At 43.0% G+C, this 22,595-nt stretch overlaps 1 protein-coding gene across 9 annotated transcripts in view; it reads left to right on the top strand.

Moving 5' to 3' along the window:
* The first annotated feature begins 494 nt into the window (after positions 1-494).
* Positions 495-22,595, top strand: part of LOC112246152 (MAP7 domain-containing protein 1) — a 66,813-nt gene continuing 44,712 nt past the window's right edge. For 5 of the 9 annotated variants that reach the window (XM_024414430.2, XM_024414425.2, XM_042304502.1 and 2 more), the window contains exon 1: positions 496-894. In XM_024414430.2, coding sequence (XP_024270198.1) covers positions 825-894 — 70 coding nt within the window. In that variant the 5' untranslated portion in view covers positions 496-824. Of the gene's footprint in view, positions 895-22,595 lie in introns of all 9 variants that reach the window. The other 4 variants (XM_042304498.1, XM_042304499.1, XM_042304500.1 and 1 more) reach the window with 1 other exon arrangement.

Genomic DNA, 22,595 nt, shown 5'->3' with positions numbered 1-22,595 from the left:
CCATTGAAATAAATTCATTATGTCCTAATCTACGGATTTCACATGACTGGGCAGGGGTGAAGCAGCAGGTGATGGATGCACTAATAATTAGGCTACCATATGTGACTCCCAAAAAATTGCTTTGAAAACATTTGTTGTTTGGACGTTAGCATCGTTGAAGCAGTGGTCAGGAATTCAACACATGAAAAGCATTGAATTACTTACCACTGGAATGGACCAGAGGTTGTAGTATTTTATAGACGGATGGCTCCATTTGGAATGAAAGGGGTATACATTTGTATCATACGTGAAGTATTTGATTAAACACGTTTAAACATGTACATATTAAAATATAAGTAATTACAACATAATAATAAAAATATATGTTATTCGTTGTGAATTAGATAATGTGGTATAAAGATTGAAAATAAACGTGCTCCATAACATATTCACACCCCTTCTGGCTATGGAACAGTCCTATCCGGAGGCCAGCATCCGACGGTCCGTAAAATGAGCATACCGTCAGCTGTTGTGTGGGTTTAACTTATTTCCCCATTCTCCTCCCCCTCAATATCTTTTTGATCCTAAGCAATTTGTGAACGTTGATGGTATTGCAGCCCAAATAGTTTCCAACCAAACATATCGTTGCTCTGTGTGTGGCACCGCTTTAATTTTTTTGAAAGAGCGCTACCTACCCGGTGCGTTTCCAGCGTTTTCCATTTGGAAATAGGGGTAGACTGCGCGCGCTGGTGAACAAGTAGAGTGACTCAACCAAGTTTCCCTTCTGTCTGAGGAATGAGTATACATACGGTCGGGAGAGGACGAGCCGAAAAGCGCACGATTGAATGAATAAAATGGAAAGCCAAGACCTCGACACCGATTTGGTGGGAAATGTGTTGCCCGAAGCTACAACATGTAAGTTTCCTATTATTTTATTGAAACTCGTTAAAATGTCACGCGCATTGAAACGTTTGTTGTTCGATCTGTCAGTGCATTCGAGGAGTTTCTGGTGGCCTTTCTCACGTATCTCCCGACAAAAACTTTTGATCGAATGATCATCGTACCGGTCATTTGCACGGTTGTTGTGCGTGTGAATGTGAAATTCTTACAGATCAAACGAGCTTTATTTCCTCTTATCTGTATCATTGTTAGGCTATGTGTGGAGTAGTCTAATAAGGGATATTTCCACGCTATAAATGTGTAATAACACTTGTCGATTATTTGTCTAAATGTTGATTATTAGCCTAGTCAAAAGGAAGGAAGCAGAGTTATACATTCACCACATTCACAAACAATTCATAATAGCATAGACTTGTCCGGATTGACTTCCGTCCCAAAAGCCTCACAGTACAGCCTAGTCTACTGCCACACTGCGAATTCTTCTCTAATCCGTATGACAACAACAACAACACATAGAATATGCTTGTTTTAAATCATTGGATTTTCCTCAACAGGTTTCTCAACAAATGTATGACAAGTGTCTCTAACAGCCTGACCAAAACACTGCCCATTCGATCAAAACTGAATTAATAATAAATAATTACAGCGGCGCTTGATGAGGTAATCTCTGTCCCCTCCCCCTCACATGTTTACATTATGCGGTCACCGGTCTGGCATCCGTTCGGTTTCCCCCTCAACCGGCTTATCACACGAGCAGCCATCAACCGGGATAATGAACGACTTCTGTTCTGTGCCATTTGATATTGACTAGCCTAGCTCTAATGCAGGGATTCATGGATCATATATCTTTAATCCAGGTGCCTTCTCATCTGTAAATAGATACACAGATGAGTACTGTGATTTAGCCTACTGAGATCAGATGCCCTTTAATCAGAAGTGTAGAGCCAAAGTGCAGGCAGGTGCCATTTTCATCATCTGGCCAGATTGATTGATTTACTCTTGAAGCACTATGCTTTTATATGTGCAATTACAATCTGTGACTGTGTTGTCCCGGAGAGCTAGTGTTCAAGGACAAAGTTATCCACTGGATATCATAAGCAGTATGCTGTCATTCTGTCAGTGGGCTTTTGCATAAAAGTGTTTAATTAACAGTGACCGGTCAAAACGGATGTGGCAGGAGTATGAGTGCAGTTGTGCATTCCCTTCAGGCACAAGTGCCGTATACACAACCACACACACACACACACACACACACACACACACACACACACTGCATTGTTCAGGATATGCGTCCTCGACTCGATGGCTTTTCATGTGTCGTCATAATGCATAAGGACTATTATGAAGTATAATTACGAGTGAGTGAAGGACGTTTTTGACTGAAGACCAGAGCACAGCCATGGATGTCATTCAGTTCAGGGAGTGTCAGTGGCTATTTAAATGTTCAGCTTTACACAGCCAGATAAGCAGCTCTATTTGAATACATGAAGATAGGTTTATTGGGAAATAGAGGACAGTGCACGTTCTCTCTGAATCAGACATACCTGATAATCAATAGCCTTGTTGGCCAATTACCTCTGTGTGAGTAATAGTACTCCCAGTAATGAATAGGGGCGGCTGGGGGGCGGATAACTAAGGTCCTCAAAACAAATCCTCCCCAGAAGGACGATGGAATTACTCCGATTCTCAGGCAATTCATGAGAGGAGGTGGTTGTGTCATAATGCAGGTGAGGTGATGTTCACTGGTTAGGACTGAGGTTGTCTAAGAGCTAGAACCATTGCATTGACCCATTACCCCGCTCTGCTAGTAGGACGGACACACACACACACACACACACACACACACACACACACACACACACCATGGACAACAATGTCCAACCAAGAGCTTCCTTCCTTTTTCTTGTGGGCTGCTGGATGGGTGGGCTGTTACTTGTTTTGGCTGAGATTCACAAGAATGGAGCTCCACCCTGTTGACCGTGGGAACCTTGACCGGTCTCTGCTGTATCTATCGAGCAGCTATGTCATTGATAGCCTGGTCCCAGATCTGTTTGTGTGGTCTTGCCAACTCATATGGTCATTGGATGATAATGACAATAGGAGTTGGCTACAGCACACACCAATCTGGTACCGGGCTATGTCATTGAAGGCTGTGTCCAGGAAACGCGCCATCCTGATTATGTGCACTGTAGCCGACAGTGTTCCTCTTCTATGATCTCCGCCCCTTGACAACGATCAGAAGCTGTTTCTGAAGCTGTCTGTAAGGATTCATGTGGAGCATGTTACATGAGCTAAAAATGTACCAAAGCGACGACTCATGCATGCAGCCCTCTCTGACTGACAGGTCCTGTTTAAAGATCTTAGTCAATCTTCATCGTCACATTCCTCAAGCATGAAGGGTGACCTATTTGTCAAGCCTTAGTGGAACTCTGTTGTCATGTGAGAACATTTATAGAAGGGATTTTCTTCAGTAGGGCACTTAATCAATATTTTAATGCCATCGTTGTTTTATATTGTTCTGGTCAGAGAATTTTTCGATATCTTAAAGATTTTGAAGGGGTTATTGGGGCAGTCATTCATTCATACCTTGGAGGACAGACCAGCTTGGTTGCTAACCCAAAGCCAGACATGTTTTTCTGTGTCCTCCCTTCAGAAGAATCAGGGAGTTACCCATTCAGGTTGGAACAGTGTGCCTCTGAAGTGCATTGTTTATGCTTGCTAACGCTACTACGTTCTACTAGCGTAGAATACCGTTGATAGGATCCACTCATTGGTGTGAACTGTGAATCAGAGGCCCTTGCAGTGGGGCTGCTGTACTAGTCTCTTTAGTCCGGTCCAGGCATTGTGGAATTCTGCCTCCGTCAGGACTTTTGAAGAACATCTTCTAATCCTTATTTTCTTTAGGGACTGTGTCCCAAATGACACCCCATTTCCTATGTAGTGCACTATAGGGCTCTGGTCAAAAGTAGGGTACTATACAGGGAATATTTGGGACGCAGCCTAGATTTGCATTCAGGCACTCGCCCCTCTGAGCTCTCCTTCTCTCTGCACCACCAGTCCGCCACTCGTTCCATGCACTTCGAGTCGGCAACCATTTGGTCTTTCTCTCTAATCTGTTCTGTTGTTAACCTGCAAATCTGAGGCAGGCTGACTGGAATCTAGAGCTTTCTTTCTCTTTCGAGGCTAGCTATACCATTGCTAGTGCACTCTAACCATCACACACACACAAATGCACACGAACGCACTCACGTGTACTCATTCACGTGTACATACAAACACACACACACACACACACACACACACACACACACACACACACACACACACACACACACACACACACACACACACACACACACACACACACACACACACACACACACAGAGTATGCCCTGCCCATCAGAGAGGGATATAAAAATAACACTTGTCTGAAATGGTTACTGTAGACGTCACAGACAGTACAGGATATATCATATAGAATTCAGGCCTTCTGAATAACTTGTCAGGTACCTGTGAGGAGCAAAGTGAAGAAGCCATCTTGACGTTTGAACTCTGGAGGCAGATCATGTCAATATAGATGTGTTTCGTACTGGCATGTTTACTGGCATATACTGGCATATTTGCTGTAAATGTCAAGTGTGTAACTGCACAGCTAATGGTAACTGCCTTTAAACGAATTGAGGGTTGGCCATTGTATCACAGTTTAGGCTTACTTTAAATCTTGACAACGTGTGTAATATTGGGTAATATTGAGTCACTTGCTGATGCACTGTAATGGTCAATAGATCTAACGAACAGATCAATGAACTTTAAGGTCAATACTGTTTGTTGTGCGTTTATTCCAAATGGCACTATACATGTAAGTTGCCTCATTAATCAATAGAAAATATTGCTGTGACTGTACTTGCTTTGTTATGGAGATATTTGAGCCTAGCTGAGCGAGTGTCTTCTGTCTTCTGCCTAAAGCTTCATAGCTTGCTCACTGAGTTCCATGTTGTAGCCTACTGTTACTAACCCTAGTTTATACAAACACGCTCGTCATCCGGAGGATAATGAGTCTTAGCAGACTTGACAGGGAAACAAATTGTAGCGTCTGACAGGACTTTTTCTATTGTGTAACCCAGTCAGGGAGCCCAAGCACCACCACCCCTGTCAGCCCTGCAGTGAACAGGATCACTCAGCTAGCTACACAGGCACAGCTCTTACATAATTAGGAGACTACATGAATTGTGAAGCCAGTGTCCTGGAGAGAAAGCTGCATTAGTGAATTAGTGCTAGGAGTCTCACATTTTTATTTCTTTATTTTATTTAACTAGGCAAGTCAGTTAAGAACAAATTCTTATTTACACGGATGGCCTACCCCGGCCAAACCCGAACGACGCTGGGCCAATTGTGTGTCGCCTTATGGGACTCCCAATCATGACCAGATGTGATGCAGCCTGGATTCAAACCAGGTACTGCAGTGACGCCTCTTGCGCTGAGATGCAGTGTCTTAGACCACTGCGCCACTCAGGAGCCCCCCGAATTGGAAAGTTGACACTCTTTCCAGGCTCAGCTATTTCAGAATGAACGTGAGAAAGACGGAAATTAAGGTTCGTGGACTGGAGACAAATGCCATCTAAGATTTGGCGGATTTGTCAAATTTCAGGTTCACGTGTAAGAAAGGTCCACATGTGAAAACCTCACTTTCACATGTGGAATTGCATGTTCACAAATATAACATATCAAACTTGCAATTCCACATGTGAAAGTGATATTTTCATGTGAACGTTTTTCACATATGAAACTGCAAGTTAGATTTTTACACGTGATTGTTTTTCACATGTGAACTTGCAATTCCACATGAGAAAGTGAAAATCCAATTTGCAGTTTCACATGTAAGAAAACTCCAATGTTTGTAAACAAAGTAAATGTAAACAAACACTGTATAGTATAGCAAGGAAATACTTTTTAAATGCGAAACCTTTAAATGAATTGTAAATGAATGCACAACTAAATAAAACGCCTCCCTCTTCCCTGCAATTTGACTTATCTTTGGTTATGTTACCCTGGCCTTTGCTTTCCCTGTTTTGGAACATTCCTTCCAGCAACATAGCATCCAGGCCTTCTGCTTCTGAAGCTAAACAGGGTTGGTTCTCGTCAGCCCTGAACCAGAGACCAGATGTAGCTTAAAGGGGTGAAAATGTGAAAAATAAATGTTTGGGGGGGAAAAAAATCCACAAAAATGTAAATGTGAAACTTCACACGTTTTTTTCCTCCACCTGATTTAAAAAAAATAAAAATGATAAGGGTGATCACAAATGTAAACATTGCTGTCGTATAGAGATGGAGCCTAAGATTGGTCTTCTGTCAGATTTCATATATGGGGTAATATTTGTGGGGATGTGATCATCTTACTGATCATCTTGAGCTTCTAACAATGTCATTGTTGGATCAACTTGTTTTGCATAACTTTCTTCTGAAAATACATTATTTCAACTGGACATACGGACATTACCATACACTTTCCCTCCACAGTTGTCAGTGTGTGGTTGAGACAATGTAGGCTGTACATCCTACTATAGCCTAGTGGTTGCAGTGTTCCTTCACTTCATCAACATCAAAGCTGGCCTAGAAAAGGCGGGTTGTTGCTGCTGTGTGTGTCGATGAGCTTCCAGCTAGCACAGAAATAATTCATCCTCTCGGAAGATTTCAATTTGCTCGCTGAGTGAGATTTCAAAAGGGGGCCCATTTTCTAGCGCTTGATTTGAGGGACGACGGGAGAGATGGCGAGCAAATAGAAAGTCTTGTTCTAATTCATAATTTCACTTCTCTGTTTTATAATCTAATTGATGTATTACCGGTTACAGTGCAGAAGGAAGACCTACCAGAAGGATGAAGGCTTTATATCCAGTATAATTCAGTTAATTCCATATGTATGGTTCTTCTACCCAAGATTATGTTGCCAATCAAATGCCCTGTCTCCCAACATATTCATCCGGTTGACTTTTTGGGAAGAATTAAAAAGCATTTGCATGGTTAAAAGGATTAGGCAAATCCTAAATCCTCTATAGAATTTGGAAATAAAAATCAGCAGAATAAGGAGAAGGCTTTACTTTGCTATCCTATTTAAGAGGTATGGCTCGTTGCTCGAATGCTGACGGAATGGGTCACCCTTCTAAGTTTGTAGTATAGGAACGGGAGTTTTTCCAGACCACTCAAACTAACCAGGGAAAGCTCTGGGCCCTAGTAATGCTGGTATGTTGTTGGTGCAGGAGGGAGGAGGATTTAGAAGGATAGAGGGTTAGGAAGTTGTCCTCCTCTCCCACATGTTCAAAAAGTCCATGCTCAACATATTGCACAGCCGAGGTGGGTTTTGAACGAGGACCGAAGAGAAAGAAGAAAAGAGAGGGAGAGGCCACAGAGTGACAGACGTCATGCCAGATTCATAGTGTTTGGAGTCAGGTCTTTAAACAACAGGCAAGTCTATGTCGCTAGAGAGGCTAATGTTGACAATGTTTGGGTGGCATTTCTCTCTTTCTTCCGGTGCAGGGGCCTCCTTGTTTGTGTGTGTGTGTGCTAGTGGGCATGTGCTTATGTGTATGTTTTCAGCGGGGTGTTTCTCCCTCAGAGGAAGAGTTTCAGAGAGGGTGAAGAAGAGGTAAAGACGAGCCAAAGAGATGGGGAGAAGAGGTAAAGAGATGAAGGAGAGCTCAGTGAAAAGATATCTTCCCCAGGGCTAAACTTCCGAATCCCCAAACATAGAGATAGCATCATGTCAGCTATCGTCCCCTCTACAGCACCCAGCTGGTGTAAATCACACCACTCACACTTACCTCAGACACTGACTTCTCACAGGGGAGTGGAGGAAGGCCCTCCAGCCCACCTCACTGGGAACCGGCACTCAAAGTGTGCAAACTCTTAAGGTTCCATAATATTTTATGAGGCTGTGTGTGGATATTTAAACGTTTTAACTGAATTAATCAGACCCAGTTTCTGTTTATTTTTGTGAACTTTTGACCCCACTTAAGGTAATGACTAACCATCGTTACATTTAGCTGATAATAGGTTTTATTGAAGCACTTTTGTGGAATTCCGCCTCAGACACGCTCAAAGGTAAACAAAAACATAAATGTTTAGACAGAAAACGGGGGAAATAGTTACCTTTCAACCTTTTATGCTCAGAAATTTGCTGCCAGAACTATAACCACTCATTGTTTATGTTACTTAGGGAGCAAGATCATTGCTTTTAAAATGAATGTGATCGTTTTTGTCGCCCATGCTTATGATGTTAATTTGGTGTCTTTAAGCACTTGAGTTGTATGCATATCCATGCTCAATCACAGCTCCATTAAATATGTTATTAGTCACGCTTTCAACGGGGCTTGGCAGTTGCGGCAGCCTCTTCAATCTCTCTGGTCTTCCCCACATAATATTAGCCATTGAGACCATTGATGTTTCAGATGGTTCCAGACCTATAAATTCCTTTATGTGGACCTGTAACTCCAAAGCTCCAGGTATAGTGATTAACGGCTAATAGCAGATGACAACGAAGTGCTTTGAAGTAAGTTGAGTGGCTGAGTTAAATGTAACATATAATCTAATACCAACAGCTAATTTATGGCGGAGTGATTCCCTATAAAGTAATGGTCATTGCTGTATACACCCAGGTTTGTAAATGGAGATCGTCTGAAGAGCTCACCCATTCATGAATTTGTCATCCAAAACATTGGACAAACACTGTAGTGGGGTCTCGGCAGAGTGCTACACAGGAATTTAAAACCAAAAGGACACAGAGAGGAAGTGACCAAATACCAGAGCCACATGCTGTCTAATAGCTGACCGCCTGACCCCTCACTCTCAAAACACGAGGGGCCCTGCAACGCACACGTCAGCTATTTACAAACCTTCCTCTTTTTTATTCTGTCTTCCCACCCCCTCATTCTCTCTGTCTTTATTTCTCTCTGTCACTCCTCTGTAACTTCAGAATAACTCTGAGCCCGTGGCGTGGTGCCGTGCCCTAATTATATCACCAAACAGCTGTACCCCACTTCCCGGACTAGGTCATTGCTGAATGTGAAGGGCTATGGTAGGAAACTAGCTCTGAACTCCATAGCTGCTTCCTATCCTGCCATTTCCACTCCTCTCAAAATAGCCCAGACAGGCTGCTTTATGCTCTCTTGGTCTTCTTAAAGTCCCAGTCACCAGACCCATCAGCTAACATTAGAGCCAGGCCCCGTTCAGTTAAAGGAATTGGTACTGTTATTATAGGCCACCTCAATGTGTTCTCCCCTCTGCACCAATCAGAAAGATCACTTGATGGTGGTGGCCATCTTGTCAGAAATATCTTCAACCAAATGTTGTGGTAGTCATTTATTGATTAATGAAGCACTTTGAACTCAACCTCTGACTGTCCACCAAGTGTCCTGTTGTATTATTGATCCACAGGTTCATAGTCCTGAACCTTGGCTCCATGGAAGATAGTTGCCAAGCTTGTCATTGCAGTAAACTGTCCTAAAATAGTCACGAGTTTCACTAGCCTTCCATGTTGTGGATGTTGGAGGATGTAGGGCTATTCAACCATAATCTTACAGGGGCCAGAAAACGTTTTTTCTTTTTACAAGGGGGACAGATATTTTCTACATGAGATTACTCTTCCTAAAACCGGTATAACAAACTATGCACTAACACAATTAGAATCTTATAAAGCACTTTTATTCAAATTAAATTATGCTAAAAGTTCATTTTAAGTGCTTTAAGATTAGCCTTATTCAGTGCATCAAATTGTTTAAATAACGGAACACATTTGTACTTATAACACAGTTAACCTGCATCACATTAAATCATTTCTACTTTCCTGTCCGTTTTACAAACATAGCTTCATCTTTTGTTTTCATTTACACATAGTAAACATTTTATGAATGGCATATCTCAGTTGACCAGCATCATGTTCTGTTCTGTTTTCTATTTCTTTATCATTTCGTTCTTTTCTTTGTCTAGATGTTGTTGTTTTTTACATATAGAAACCTTTTATGCATGGCATATCTCAGTTGACTAGCTTTTGCGGAGAAGTCTCTCGACCTCCGCATCAGTAGAGAACTGGTCTCTATAACGAACAGTACAACCTCGGTGGGGACTTAACTTTGCAACGACATTTGAAGAGTTTGAGTTTTTAGATAAACTGAAATATAGACGTCATAGGAGTGATCTGTACTGATGATGACCGAATGTAGTTGCGCAGTGTAGAGAATTTGAGCATTTTTTTTTTGGGGGGGGGGGTCTCAAATCTAAGGAGAAAATACAATAATGCATGTCAATCATGTCAATGACTGTTTTATCCCTCTCCTGTACTCTCAAATGAAGTGCATCCTATTGATTGAGTGCATCCAATTGAGCATTTTCGCTAGATATGTGTTGGCGTTTTTGTGGCGGCAATCACGGTGAAAAGAAACTTATCTCCTCCTTAAGTTCACATGGGCTGCTCTCTTGACACCATTGTTAACCTTGCTTAGCCACCGAGCATCATTGCATAAAAGTAGATCATGATGCTCAGCAGACTAAATAATAGTCTGCTGAGAAAAAATTATAATAATAATTTTGTACATAATGTTTCTGCAACCATATCTTACGGAAGAAAAGAGCTTCTGGATATCAGGACAGCGATCACTCACCTCGGATTAGACAAAGACTTCTTCAACAACAACAAGCAGGACTCACACGATATTCTCCAAACACCCCACAGGGCAGACATCCCAATTATTCGCAAAAGGAAGCGAAGCAGAGGACGAAGAGCCGGATGCCTCGTCCGGACCCGCAGAAGGCAACTAGGAAAGCTGCCGTTACCGTCTATTACTCGCCAACGTGCAATCAATGGACAATAAACTAGACAAGTTACGGTCACGAATATCCTACCAACGGGACATTAAAAAGTGTAATATCCTATGCTTCACGGAATAGTGGCAGAATGACGACATGGATATTCAGCTAGCGGGATGCACGCTGCACCGGCAGGATAGAGCAGCACACTCCGGTAAGACGACGGGGGGGCGGTCTGTGCATATTTGTAAACAACAGCTGGTGCACGAAATCTAAGGAAGACTCTAGATTTTGCTCGCCTGAAGTAGAGTATGTTGTGATAAATTGCAGGCCACACTACTTGCCTAGAGAGTTCTCAGCTATACTTTTCGTGGCTGTTTATTAACCACCACAGACAGATGCTGGCACTAAGACCGCACTCAGTCAGCTGTATAAGGAAATAAGCAAACAGGAAGCCACTCACCCAGAGGCGGCGCTCCTAGTGGCCGGAGACTTTAATGCAGGAAAACTTAAATCCATTCTACCAAATCTCTATCAACATGTTAAATGTAGAACCAGAGGGAAAACAATTCTAGATCACCTGTACTCCACACACAGAGACTCATACAAAGCTCTCCCTCGCCATCCATTTGGTAAATACGACCACAACTCTATCCTCCTGATTCCTGCTGACAAGCAAAAATTAAAGCAGGAAGCACCAGTGACTCGGTCTATAAAAAAATGGTCAGATGAAGCAGATGCTAAACTACAGGATTGATTTGCTATCACAGACTGGAACATGTTCCGGGATTCTTCCGATGACATTGCGGAATACACCACATCTGTCACTGGCTTTATCAATAAGTGCATTGAGGACGTCGTCCCCACAGTGACTGTACGTACATACCCCAACCAGAAGCCATGGATTACAGGCAACATTCGCAGTGAGCTAAAGGGTAGAGCTGCCGCTTTCAAGGTGCGGGACTCTGACCAACTGGCAGGTGTCTTTACTGGCATTTTCAACATGTCCCTGATTGAGTCTGTAATACCAACATGCTTCAAGCAGACCACCATAGTCCCTGTGCCCAAGAACACAAAGGCAACCTGCCTAAATAACTACAGACTCGTAGCACTCACGTCCGTAGCCATGCGGTGCTTTGAAAGGCTGGTAATGGCTCACATAAACACCATTATCCCAGAAACCCTAGACCCCTAGATGATGCAATCTCTATTGCACTCCACACTGCCATTTCCCACCTGGACAAAAGGAACACCTATGTGAGAATGCTGTTCATTGACTACAGCTCAGCGTTTAACACCATAGTACCCTCAAAGCTCATCACCAAGCTAAGGAACCTGGGACTAAACACCTCCCTCTGCAACTGGATCCTGGACTTCCTGACAGGCCACCCCCAGGTGGTAAGGGTAGGTAGCAACACATCTGCGACGCTGATCCTCAACACTGGAGCTCCCCAGGGGTGCGTGCTCAGTCCCCTCCTGTACTCCCTGTTCACCCACCACTGCATGGCCAGGCACGACTCCAACACCATCATTAAGTTTGCTGACGACACAACAGTGGTAGGCCTGATTAGAGTTTGACCAATTAATCGGAATGGCCGATTTAATAACATTAGCTTTGGGCAACAGGGTTAAGTAGCTGTCTAGCTATTTATTTTCATGAACTGAAGTTCAATTTCAATAGGCAAACAACAAGAGGCAACCTAACTAATACTTACTCACAAGGGATCCTAAATTATTGCTAAGAATAATGAAAATGACTGCAAGCTAAAGCTGGCTACCCCAGAAGTTGTGATCGAACAAATGATGCTTTATTACCAACGCGGTATTGTAAACAAATCGTTCGTGGACGGTTTTTGCTTGTTTGCTGATTTTTTTGTACAGCTTTGACAGTGCTACTGTATCTTTTTTGACACGCAAAGACCCAAACGGCGTTCCATAGTATGTATGTCGTGAAGCTAATAGCAGTGAAGCTATTACTGTGTAACTCCGGAAGGGAAACATTGGAAAAATAGCGCACTTGGTAGTGTTAACCGGTGCTCGACCAGTCGGTGAAAGCCAACATCACCAACGACAACGGTTGATTTTCAAGGGCAATGAATTCCAATATCTTGGCTTTAATGAATTTCCCCTTTGAGTTGTCTCGCTGAAATGTTCTTACTCTTTCATATGACTGCTGGACTTGTTGACTCCTCGATACACACAGCAGATATTGTGGGCTAGTTTGGGAATGCTGTGTTGCACGTATATCGCAACGTGGCGTCATTACGTCATGTACCTTCGTTATATAGGTATGCACGTCAGCTTTGACTTCAGTTTTGCACATCGGGCGTTAAACTAGACATCGGCCGATACCTATGTTGGCATTTTTAGCTATTATTGCCCAATTTAGTTTTAAAAAAATGTCACCTTTATTTAACCAGGTAGGCCATATTCCGATATGTTCACCGATATATCGTGCATCACTACTCCTTTTGGCACTAAACCTCACATTTTTGCTGGTCATTTTGAAGAAACCTTTTTGGTTCCAAGTAGAACCCTTTTGGCTCCAGTTAGAACCCTTTTGAGTTCCATGTAAAACCCTTTCCACAGAGAGTTTATGTTTCATTATTAAGAAATGGTTTCTACCTGGAACCAAAAAGGGTTCTCCTATTGGGACAGCTAAATAACCCTTTTGGAACCCTTTTTTTCTAAGAGTCTAGGCCTTGAGAGATTACACATTACTCTTATGGTCTGTTGTGTTCTTGTAGAAGCTATAATTAGAGCTCTTGTCATTATGCAGAGAATCTCTGAACAGTTGGGTGGGACCTTAAAAACCCAAATACTATACAGTAACAAACAAGGACTTTGGGACTCTCCTTTATTGTATGTTTGGTGTTGAGACTGTTCACATGATTACTGCTGGAACCTGATGTTGTTTGCCTAAAGTAATGGCCCTGAAAATGCCTATGTTTGACAAAACAACCTCCGTCATCCTCCCACCTACAGTACCTCACGCAGGAACACATGCAGTCCCAGACATCCCTATCTCCAGCAACTGTCAACAAAGTCATAATGACACAAAACTACACCAATAGTGGTGCCTGGTTTTCATCAATGTATGATCTAGCTACAGTATATGCAAGCTTGTGGAGTTTGGCGTTGTAGGTCGGTTTTCCACAGAGAAACAGTTTGAACAAACTCTTTTGTTCATCTCTCTGTCTGCTGGCTCCAAATCACTGCTGAGTTAGAAACCTAACCCTCTGGGAGAGTATAGGAATTTTGGCTGTGTCACTCGTTAGTGATGTACAGAGAGAAGAGGAATAGCAGATAGCAGAGATGTTCAATGTGGTTTTGTCATGACTAACCAGCCATCCAGGCACAGCTGTGTTTTGTAATGGGCATCTGGCCAACAACAAGGTCATGCGATTGAAGTCTCTCTATTGTAAGCATGACTGTTTAGACTGTATCTGATTATCGGATATAAACCCCCTCTATCTACTCTTCTAGGGCTGTGTTGGTCTTGGAATGTGATGTTACGGTCATTTCACGATTGCATTGCACTTTGTTACAGTTTTTTAAAATTCTCTTTCCATTTTCATTTATTTTTCGTATTGTTTTTGATGTGTCCATTACCCAGCCAGTCACTACTAGAACTACTAGAACAGTGAAGTTGTCAATGAAATCCCTGCTAGTCAGATACATATCGAGGACTGTTTTACAAATGCTCCATTAAATATTGATTGTTCAATTAAGGGGACTTTGGCACAATCAGTTGAGTTTGTTTGTAGAGGGTTTGTACACATCGAAACCTAAATCCACACCATTTACAGCTACTCAACAGTTACTCCTCCTAGCTAATGCCCCGTCCTGCCGCCGTGTAAACACGTTGTGACAGGGGTGTATTTAGTGCCATGAGGCCACCTCACATAGACCAGTGGAGGATTAGACTGGGCTGCTGCTCCCAACCCCCAAGGGGGAGGTGGAGCAGGTTGCCACGGCTGACTGGTCGGTATGCCGGATAGAGTGCTCAGTTATGAATGGATGGCAGCCAAGCTGCATGGCCCAGATATCTAGTTGAGGGTGGCTTGTGTGTGAAGGTTCTATCACTCCCTATTCCTGCTGGGTGTCTCAACCAATCAAATACTGGTGTGTGTTTGTTTGTGTGTGCGTGTGCGTCTGCTGGGCATTTCATCACCACGATGGCTTTGAAAAGGCTGACAGCGCTTGGGAGGAAAGCGGCTAGCAAAATGCCAGGCATTGTTCCATATCCAGGCCAGGTGACAGTAGAAAAGTCGTGGCAGAGACCCTAACAGAGACATGACTATTAATAGGCACATTTTTATGCTATGAGAAACCGCCTGTAACGATGTGCACTGAGAGTTGGGAAGCAAGTTCAGGGAGTGAGTGTTTTAATAAATAAATGTAACATAATACAAAACACGAACAAAGCATAGACATGACACAGAAACAGAAACAATGACGCTTGGGGAAGGAACCAAAGGGAGTGACATATAGGGCAGATAATCAAGGAGGTGATGGAGTCCAGGTGAGTCTAATGACACGCAGATGCGCATAACCATGGTGCCAGTTGTGCGCCATAACGAGCAGACTCGTGACCTAGAGGCCGGAGAGGGAGCACACGTTTCACGTGTTAAAAGTTGTTTTCGGCCCCAAGTCAGAATTATGTTGCTTAACTAGGCCATAAATTGCCATTTCTAGATGTTGGATGCCCAATAATGTTTCAACCTCAGTTTAGTTACATTGTAAACCCTGCACACATCTCTTCACTCATTTGTTGTATGTATAATATTGCTCACAAGCAAGCAATTATATTTTGTGGAGTTAAAAAGTAACCTGCAATGTTGTGTTGATTGTGCTAATGCGGAGTGAAACTGTTTACACGTGAATTAGTGATATATCTGTTTTATCTATTTCTCTCTCACGCCCGTTTTCACTTGTACTCTAGGAACTTGAAACCAAAGTACAAATACACTCATTTCACAGGCTGGCAAGCCCGATAGTTGGAACTTTTAAACCCCGGCATGAGTACGCGCACGCACGCATGCGCATGCACGCACACGCACGCATGCACACACACAAATACACACAGTGAGAGCCTTTTGGTGCAGAATTGGTGGTTGTTGTTTACACTGCGTTTCCAGTGTGTCTGGGGCCCCACCATAGCCCCTTACATCACCCCATTCGGGGTGAGAGTGTGAGGGCCGAGAGAGGAGCGAGGGGGGTGACAGTGAGGTAATTCATTAGTTCCCTGTCCCGCTCAAATGAGATGCAGACCTATTCTCTTTCGGCCTCCCGAGTTCCTCTTTACTCTTTTTCGGAGCAGCCCTTTTCCCTTTCCACTCTCTGATTTCACAGCTCGGGAGCTGATGCTATTTCCTAGCCTGTTGTTTGCCTCATTTCCATTTTGCAAGAGAACCAATACAGAGTTCCCACCCTGTTTACTCAGTGCTCTTTTTCTGTCAAGTTCAGTTTGAAGTCTATTTTTATGCTTGGGCTTCCAAGTCCACATATCACTAGCCACTATTACCAGTGGTTGTCTTGCTGTGCTCGGTCCTTTTTTGCCTGGTTTGGCAGGAGACGGGAAGAGAGATGTGCTTGAGAGAGCAATACTTGGATCTATGAATATTTCATTCCCTCCTTGTCCTATATTTCCATCATCTCCTGGGCCATGCCAGTGCCAATGATAATACCCATGGTTTTATGTTTGGGTGCAGATGAATGACTCACTGTGTTTGTAAGTGATCTAATTGGTTGATGTCCTGGGACCATGATCTACATGGGTTTTACCCATGTGCTTTTCTGTGGATAGTGGGAATCCAAGCCTGGTCTGATATCTGTTTTCTTGCTAAATCCTATGGTCATTGTTTGGCATGATAATGACCATATGAGTTGGCAAGGCACTAAAGACGTCACAAACAGATCTGGGACCAGGCTAGGGGATTTCTTAGTTTCACATTCCCATTGCCTTAGTTGATGGTTTGCTTCCAAAGACAAAATCCCTTCTCAGGTGTAATTGAGTAATGTTTAGTCATACTTTGGCGTTTGAGTCATATGTTTGCGTTGTGGATGAGACAACCTCATCGCTCTTTGTTCCTCAATGCATGTATGATGACACCGCCTCACAGCGGTTTGAGTTTGAAGAACAGGTAGCCAACAGAAAGGGGTGTGGTATACACACACACACACACACACAAACCCAAGTCCGAATTCCCCACTTCTTACGACTGCCAGGGTATCAGGCAACCAGACTGGCACAGCGCATTTAGGCAGTTACTTAAGGCCTGAGTGAACAGTGTTGAGATATGAAATACCTTACATTCTAATGGGATCAACTTCTCAAGGACACAATGATAACATGTTTTTTTGGTTTGATGGCATTTACAGCTTTCATATGTATTTTGGGCTTTGAAAATAGAAGCATGCATGCATAAATGTTTTTTGTATTTTTTGATTTTCAGGCTGCCAAATTTTTTTGATAATACAAATAGATGTTCATTTTTTTGTCAGGCCGTGGGGCTTTTTGTGTAATTTTTAATCAAAGATATCACATCAGTCAATTTTATGTAAAGTGCTTTGATTTGAGACATTTATTTGGTATGACTACCAGACCCCAGGAAGCGAGTTGATTGCGAAAAAAGCAGTGGTTTCTCCTCAGAGAAATTTAATTACTGACATTTTCAGTTGCAATGTTGAAATTTGCACTTATGTCAGTGGCCTCATCACCTACTATATGCAGCTGTATTTCAGACCATGATATGGAAAGCCACTTAGAAGAGCTAGAGCAGTGAAATGACAGTTTACCTCTAGACCTGGAAAAGATGCAGTGCAGCAAAGCCCTGACATCCTCAGCCTCTTTAAACAGACCATATCGCTGTATTCTGATACCAGAGGCGGCGCTCCTAGTGGCCAGTGATTTTAATGCAGATGAACTGAAATCTGTCTTACCTCATTTTTACCAGCATGTCACCTGTGCAACTAGAGACGAAAACACTTTAGATCACCTTTACTCCACACATAGAAACGTGTACAAAGCTCTCCCTCACCCTCCATTTGGCAAGTCTGATCATAACTCTATCAGTGACCATACGTACATATCCCAATCAGAAGCCATGTACTACAGGTAACATCAGCACTGATTTAAGCGCTACAGCTGCCGCTTTCATGGAGCGGGACGCTATTCCGAGCTCTTATAAGAAATCCGACCTCCGACGAGCCATCAAACAGTCAAAATGTCAGTACGGGACTAAGATCTAATCCTACTACACTGGCTCTAACGCCCATTGGATGTTGCAGGGCTTGCAAACTATCGCGGATTATAAAGGGAAACCCAGCCGCGAGATGCTCAGTGAAGCGAGCCTACCAGATGAGCTAAATTCCTTCTATGCTCTCTTCGAGGCAAACAGCACTGAACCATGCATGAGAACACCAGCTGTTCTCAATGACTGTGTGATCTCACTCTACATAGCCGATGTGAGTAAAACCTTATAAAAGGTTAACATTCACAAGGCAGTTGGGACTACGCGTACTTAGGGCATGCGCTGACCAGCTGGCATTCAACCTTTTAGCAGCAGCCAATGTGTGGTGTTCAATATTGGCCTACATTCCTTAAGACTTAAAAAAAAACTTGCAGGGCTTGACATTAACCTGTTTATCCACTTGTCCTTCAGATTTGTTGTTGTGTTGTTTGATGCAAAAAAAATGTACAAAATATAATGTATTATTATTCCCATACCATTATTATAGAGAATCAGACAAATTCTGCTACCCTCTGCCTAATGGCTACTTAGCTTATTCAAGCCTGTCTTAAATTACTACACTGCCCCTTTAAGACAAAAAAAGCTCTTTACCTGACTCACTTTTCAAAGATGTCTAGAAATGTACACATTTTGGCCTCTTGTAGAAGGCAATCACTCCCCTATTGCTGCCTGCAAAGTATCTATAACTGGGCTAATAACTCACTAACTAGCCAAGGATATGAACACAATGTGCACACGTGGCTAAATGCAGCTTTCACTTTGATCACAAAACAAGCTCATCTACTCATGACCACTCATGCTGTAAACACAGTCCAGTTCAAAGTAGCACAGCAACAGGTTGCCTCACTGCCTGATGGCGGCCGCGGTGCAAATGAGTATAGTCCAAAAATCTGCATTCCACGTCCAACATGTTTTCACCCGCGATCGTTTTCAAAGTAGCCCAATTTTCAGTGAAAATCTCAGACATGGCAACCCTGCCACTATCCCCAACAAACCCATCACCCCTTCCCACTACTTTGGCCCTAACAGATCCAACACCTGGCCGTCGGCCTGGGAGGATGGAACCCCTTCTCTTAAAACCCCCTGTAGTTCTGTGCTAAAATCTCTGACACCCAAAACCTTCTCTGCTGCTGCTACCACCAAATCAATCTTCTGAGATTCCTGTACTATTTGTGCAGTACAATTAATGACCATAGCAATAAGCGAAAGAAATCCTACCTTACTAAAAATCCATCCTCTCTTAGCAATGGCAGCGCAATTGAGGAGTTTCACCATTTCTAAATAGGTAACTTGGTGCGATTTCCTATGAGTTAAGGAAGGATCACATGCTTCCATCCAGTTCATCAGGAGGTATTAGCCAATTAATTATGCTCGTGTCATGAGCAAACATAACTGCAGGCGACAGTAAATTGCCAACTATATAACTGTTTAAACAATTCACTCAAGGTGGCAGTATGCTCCCTTTCAGTTTGTTTACCAACTCATAGAAGTATTAGAAGAAAATGGACTACTTCAAAATGGAGATGGCCTCAATGGCTCTGCCCATGCTCTCACAGATGCCAGAATGGGACAGATACGACTAAGATTTTTTTATAACTAACAAAAGATAGACCACAGCATGCCTTTTCCAATGGGAACAAGTGAATCATAGTGGGCAGAATAAGCAATGAGGTGGGCAGAGCCAAGCACGATCTAGTGAGATCCTATTGACATGTTCTAGCGTGCATGTGCATATTTCCGTTAGGGAATACCTACTCTATGAAGTGCCCGTGTGCAATAACTCAAATTCGCATTTGCACTCCTTCTTCGCACTCCTTTACACTTTGGCAAAGTGTAAAGTCCACATATCTTTGTCTACTCTGTTCATAACGGATTCTAATTTTGCTAACAGAAAACTTTATTGAGATCTCACTACCATCCGTTGAAATATATGTCTCATCTCTGGATATGACTTTTAGTCCTCTAGCTCTAGGCCTTATCATTGGGGTTTTTACAGAAATATTTGGCAATCGACTAGGAATTCTTTGGAGATCGCGATCGACCAGTTGGTGACCACTGCTCTAGAAAGTTGAGTGAAGTTCAATCTCGTGCGTCCCTCTGTGGGCTGATATTTCTTCTGCACGGCAGTCCCTGGGAGGCAGTCTCGGGGCTACTGTGAGGGGCTATTGTTTGTGTAATACAAATCAAATCAAATGTTATTTGTCACATGCAAATATAACAGGTGTAGACTTTACAGTGAAATGCTTACTTACAAGCCCTTAACCAAAAGTGCAGTTTAAAGAAAAAAATACATGTTAAGAAAGTATTTACTAAATAAACTTATGTAAAAAAAGAGAAAAAAAATAAAAGAAATTACAAATAATTAAAGAGCAACAATAAAATAACTGAACTGGACAGTGTACAGGACCAGTATGCCTCAGATTCCTGAAGCTGGTCTGTCCCACTTTCTGGGCCTTGACCTGGCCTGCTCAACCCTCTGCTTTTCACTGTTTGTCTCTATATACCCACAGCAGACCTGGGCTCAAATACTATTTGAAAGCATTTCAAATACTTTATCCGTGTTTTATTCAGCTTGTCTGGTACAATGGGACCATTAGAATAGTCACGACAGTGCAAAGGCTACCCATCTTGCACTCCAGGCAGGCTGAAGTAAATTCTCAAAGTATTTGAAAAATGTCAAATAGTATGTGAACCCAGGTTTGATAGAAAGTAGCAACCCTCTTCAACATGGAAATCTGCAGTGTCATAGTGTTCATTATTTAGATTAATTCTAGTGGCACTTCTCAAGGTCTGTGCAAGGCGGCATTTAGAGTGGTAGGAACACTCCAAGAAGCCTAAAAACACATTAAGTCGGTGTGTGTGTTTGCATGTGTATATGCACACTGTATTTGGTCTCTTCAAAATGTAGAGAGACCAACCAAAGAACGTGCCTACTGCTCACTCAACAGAGTTCCAGTTTATTCTGTGAGTAATAATGTGACTGAATGATTGTGAAACAGTTATTTCTAAGACATTTGGCACTTGAATATACACACAGCTGGACAGCAGTGTCTACATCATAGCATGCCTATTGCATTCACTTCTTGAATTAAGTTGTTTTTAGCCGTTTTTACACTCAGAAGACTTGGGTCACTGTTCGACGCCAGAAGGCAGTATTTGAATGGTTATTCGACAGTAAGTCGAGTAATGGTTATGTTGAAATTCATTGAGTACATCGGTGCAAATATCAGATTTGCATTTTGAAAACCACAGTGTGTTAAATTGCAGCTAGCGTGTTAACATTTTGTTGCTGTGCTGTGCTGTGCCCCAATCCTGTCAGGGTAACTGGCATGGGGTTACCAGGCTTGTTGCTCAGTACCTGTATTCATAAAGCATCTCAGAGTAGGAGTGCTGATCTAGGCTCAGCTCCTGTTTGTCCATATCATCTTACTCATTATCATATTAAAGTCTGAACTGGTCCTAGAACAGCACTCCTACTCTGAGAGTACGGGCACAGATGACTAAATGTCACTAACATAGAATATTATTCAGTGAGACAAATAGAGTGTCTATTCTCTTGGTCTTTGTATCAGCAATCCCTTCTCTGTTGTCCGAAAGTGCAGGGCTGCAGGCAGCCAGAATATCACATCCATAATGACCCTCGTTTCTCTCCACTGCACCAAAACACCATAGAATATTAATCAGCCAAACCTCCCCTAGCCTGCAGCACAACACAAAACAACACCTCTTCTCATTTCCTCTAACTCTTACGCTTAGTAGTATACGGTTTAATTTGTATTCAGCATACACAATGTGCCTCCAGACTGGGCTTTCTTGCAAATTTATATCATAGACACTACACTGTATATATCATGCAGATTATCAGAGTGGTCACACTCAGCACTGCTACCCATTGTGTTCTTTATGACCATAGTCCTCAGGTGTTAATGAGTATGCTATGATATGCTCCCTCAGAGTACAGCACCATAGTGCCCTCAAAGCTCATCACTAAGCTAAGGACCCTGGGACTAAACACCTCCCTCTGCAACTGGATCCTGGACTTCCTGATGGGCCGCCCCCAGGTGGTAACAACACATCTGCCACACTGATCCTCAACACGGGGCTCCTCAGGCGTGTGTGCTCAGTCCCCTCCTGTACTCCCTGTTCACTCTTGACTGCACGTCCAGGCATAACTGCAACACACAACAGTGATAGGCCTGATCACCGACAACGATGAGACAGCCTATAGGGAGGAGGTCAGAGACCTGACCGCGTGGTGCCAGGACAACAACTTCTCCCTCAACGTGACCAAGACAAAGGAGAAAGGAGGACAGAGCACACCTCCATTCTCATCGATGGGGCGTCCACATCACCAACACATTCCTTGGCGTCCACATCACCAACAAACTAACATGGTCCAAGCACACCAAGACAGTCGTGAAGAGGGCACGACAAAACCTTTTCCCCCTATGGAGACTGAAAAGATTTGGCATGGGTCCTCAGATCCTCAAAAGGTTTTACAGCTTCACCATCGAGAGCATCCTGACGATTTGCCTCACTGCCTGGTATGGCAACTGCTCGGCTTCCGACTGCAAGGCACTACAGAGTGTGGTGCGTACGGCCCAGTACATCACCGGGGCCAAGCTTCCTGCCATCCAGCCACCCTAGTCATAGATTCTAGTTGC

This window comes from Oncorhynchus tshawytscha, linkage group LG23, assembly GCF_018296145.1.
Source record: "Oncorhynchus tshawytscha isolate Ot180627B linkage group LG23, Otsh_v2.0, whole genome shotgun sequence".
Taxonomy (NCBI): domain Eukaryota; kingdom Metazoa; phylum Chordata; class Actinopteri; order Salmoniformes; family Salmonidae; genus Oncorhynchus; species Oncorhynchus tshawytscha.
The sequence above is the reverse complement of the archived record's forward strand: the minus strand, read 5'-3'. Positions and strand labels throughout refer to the sequence as shown.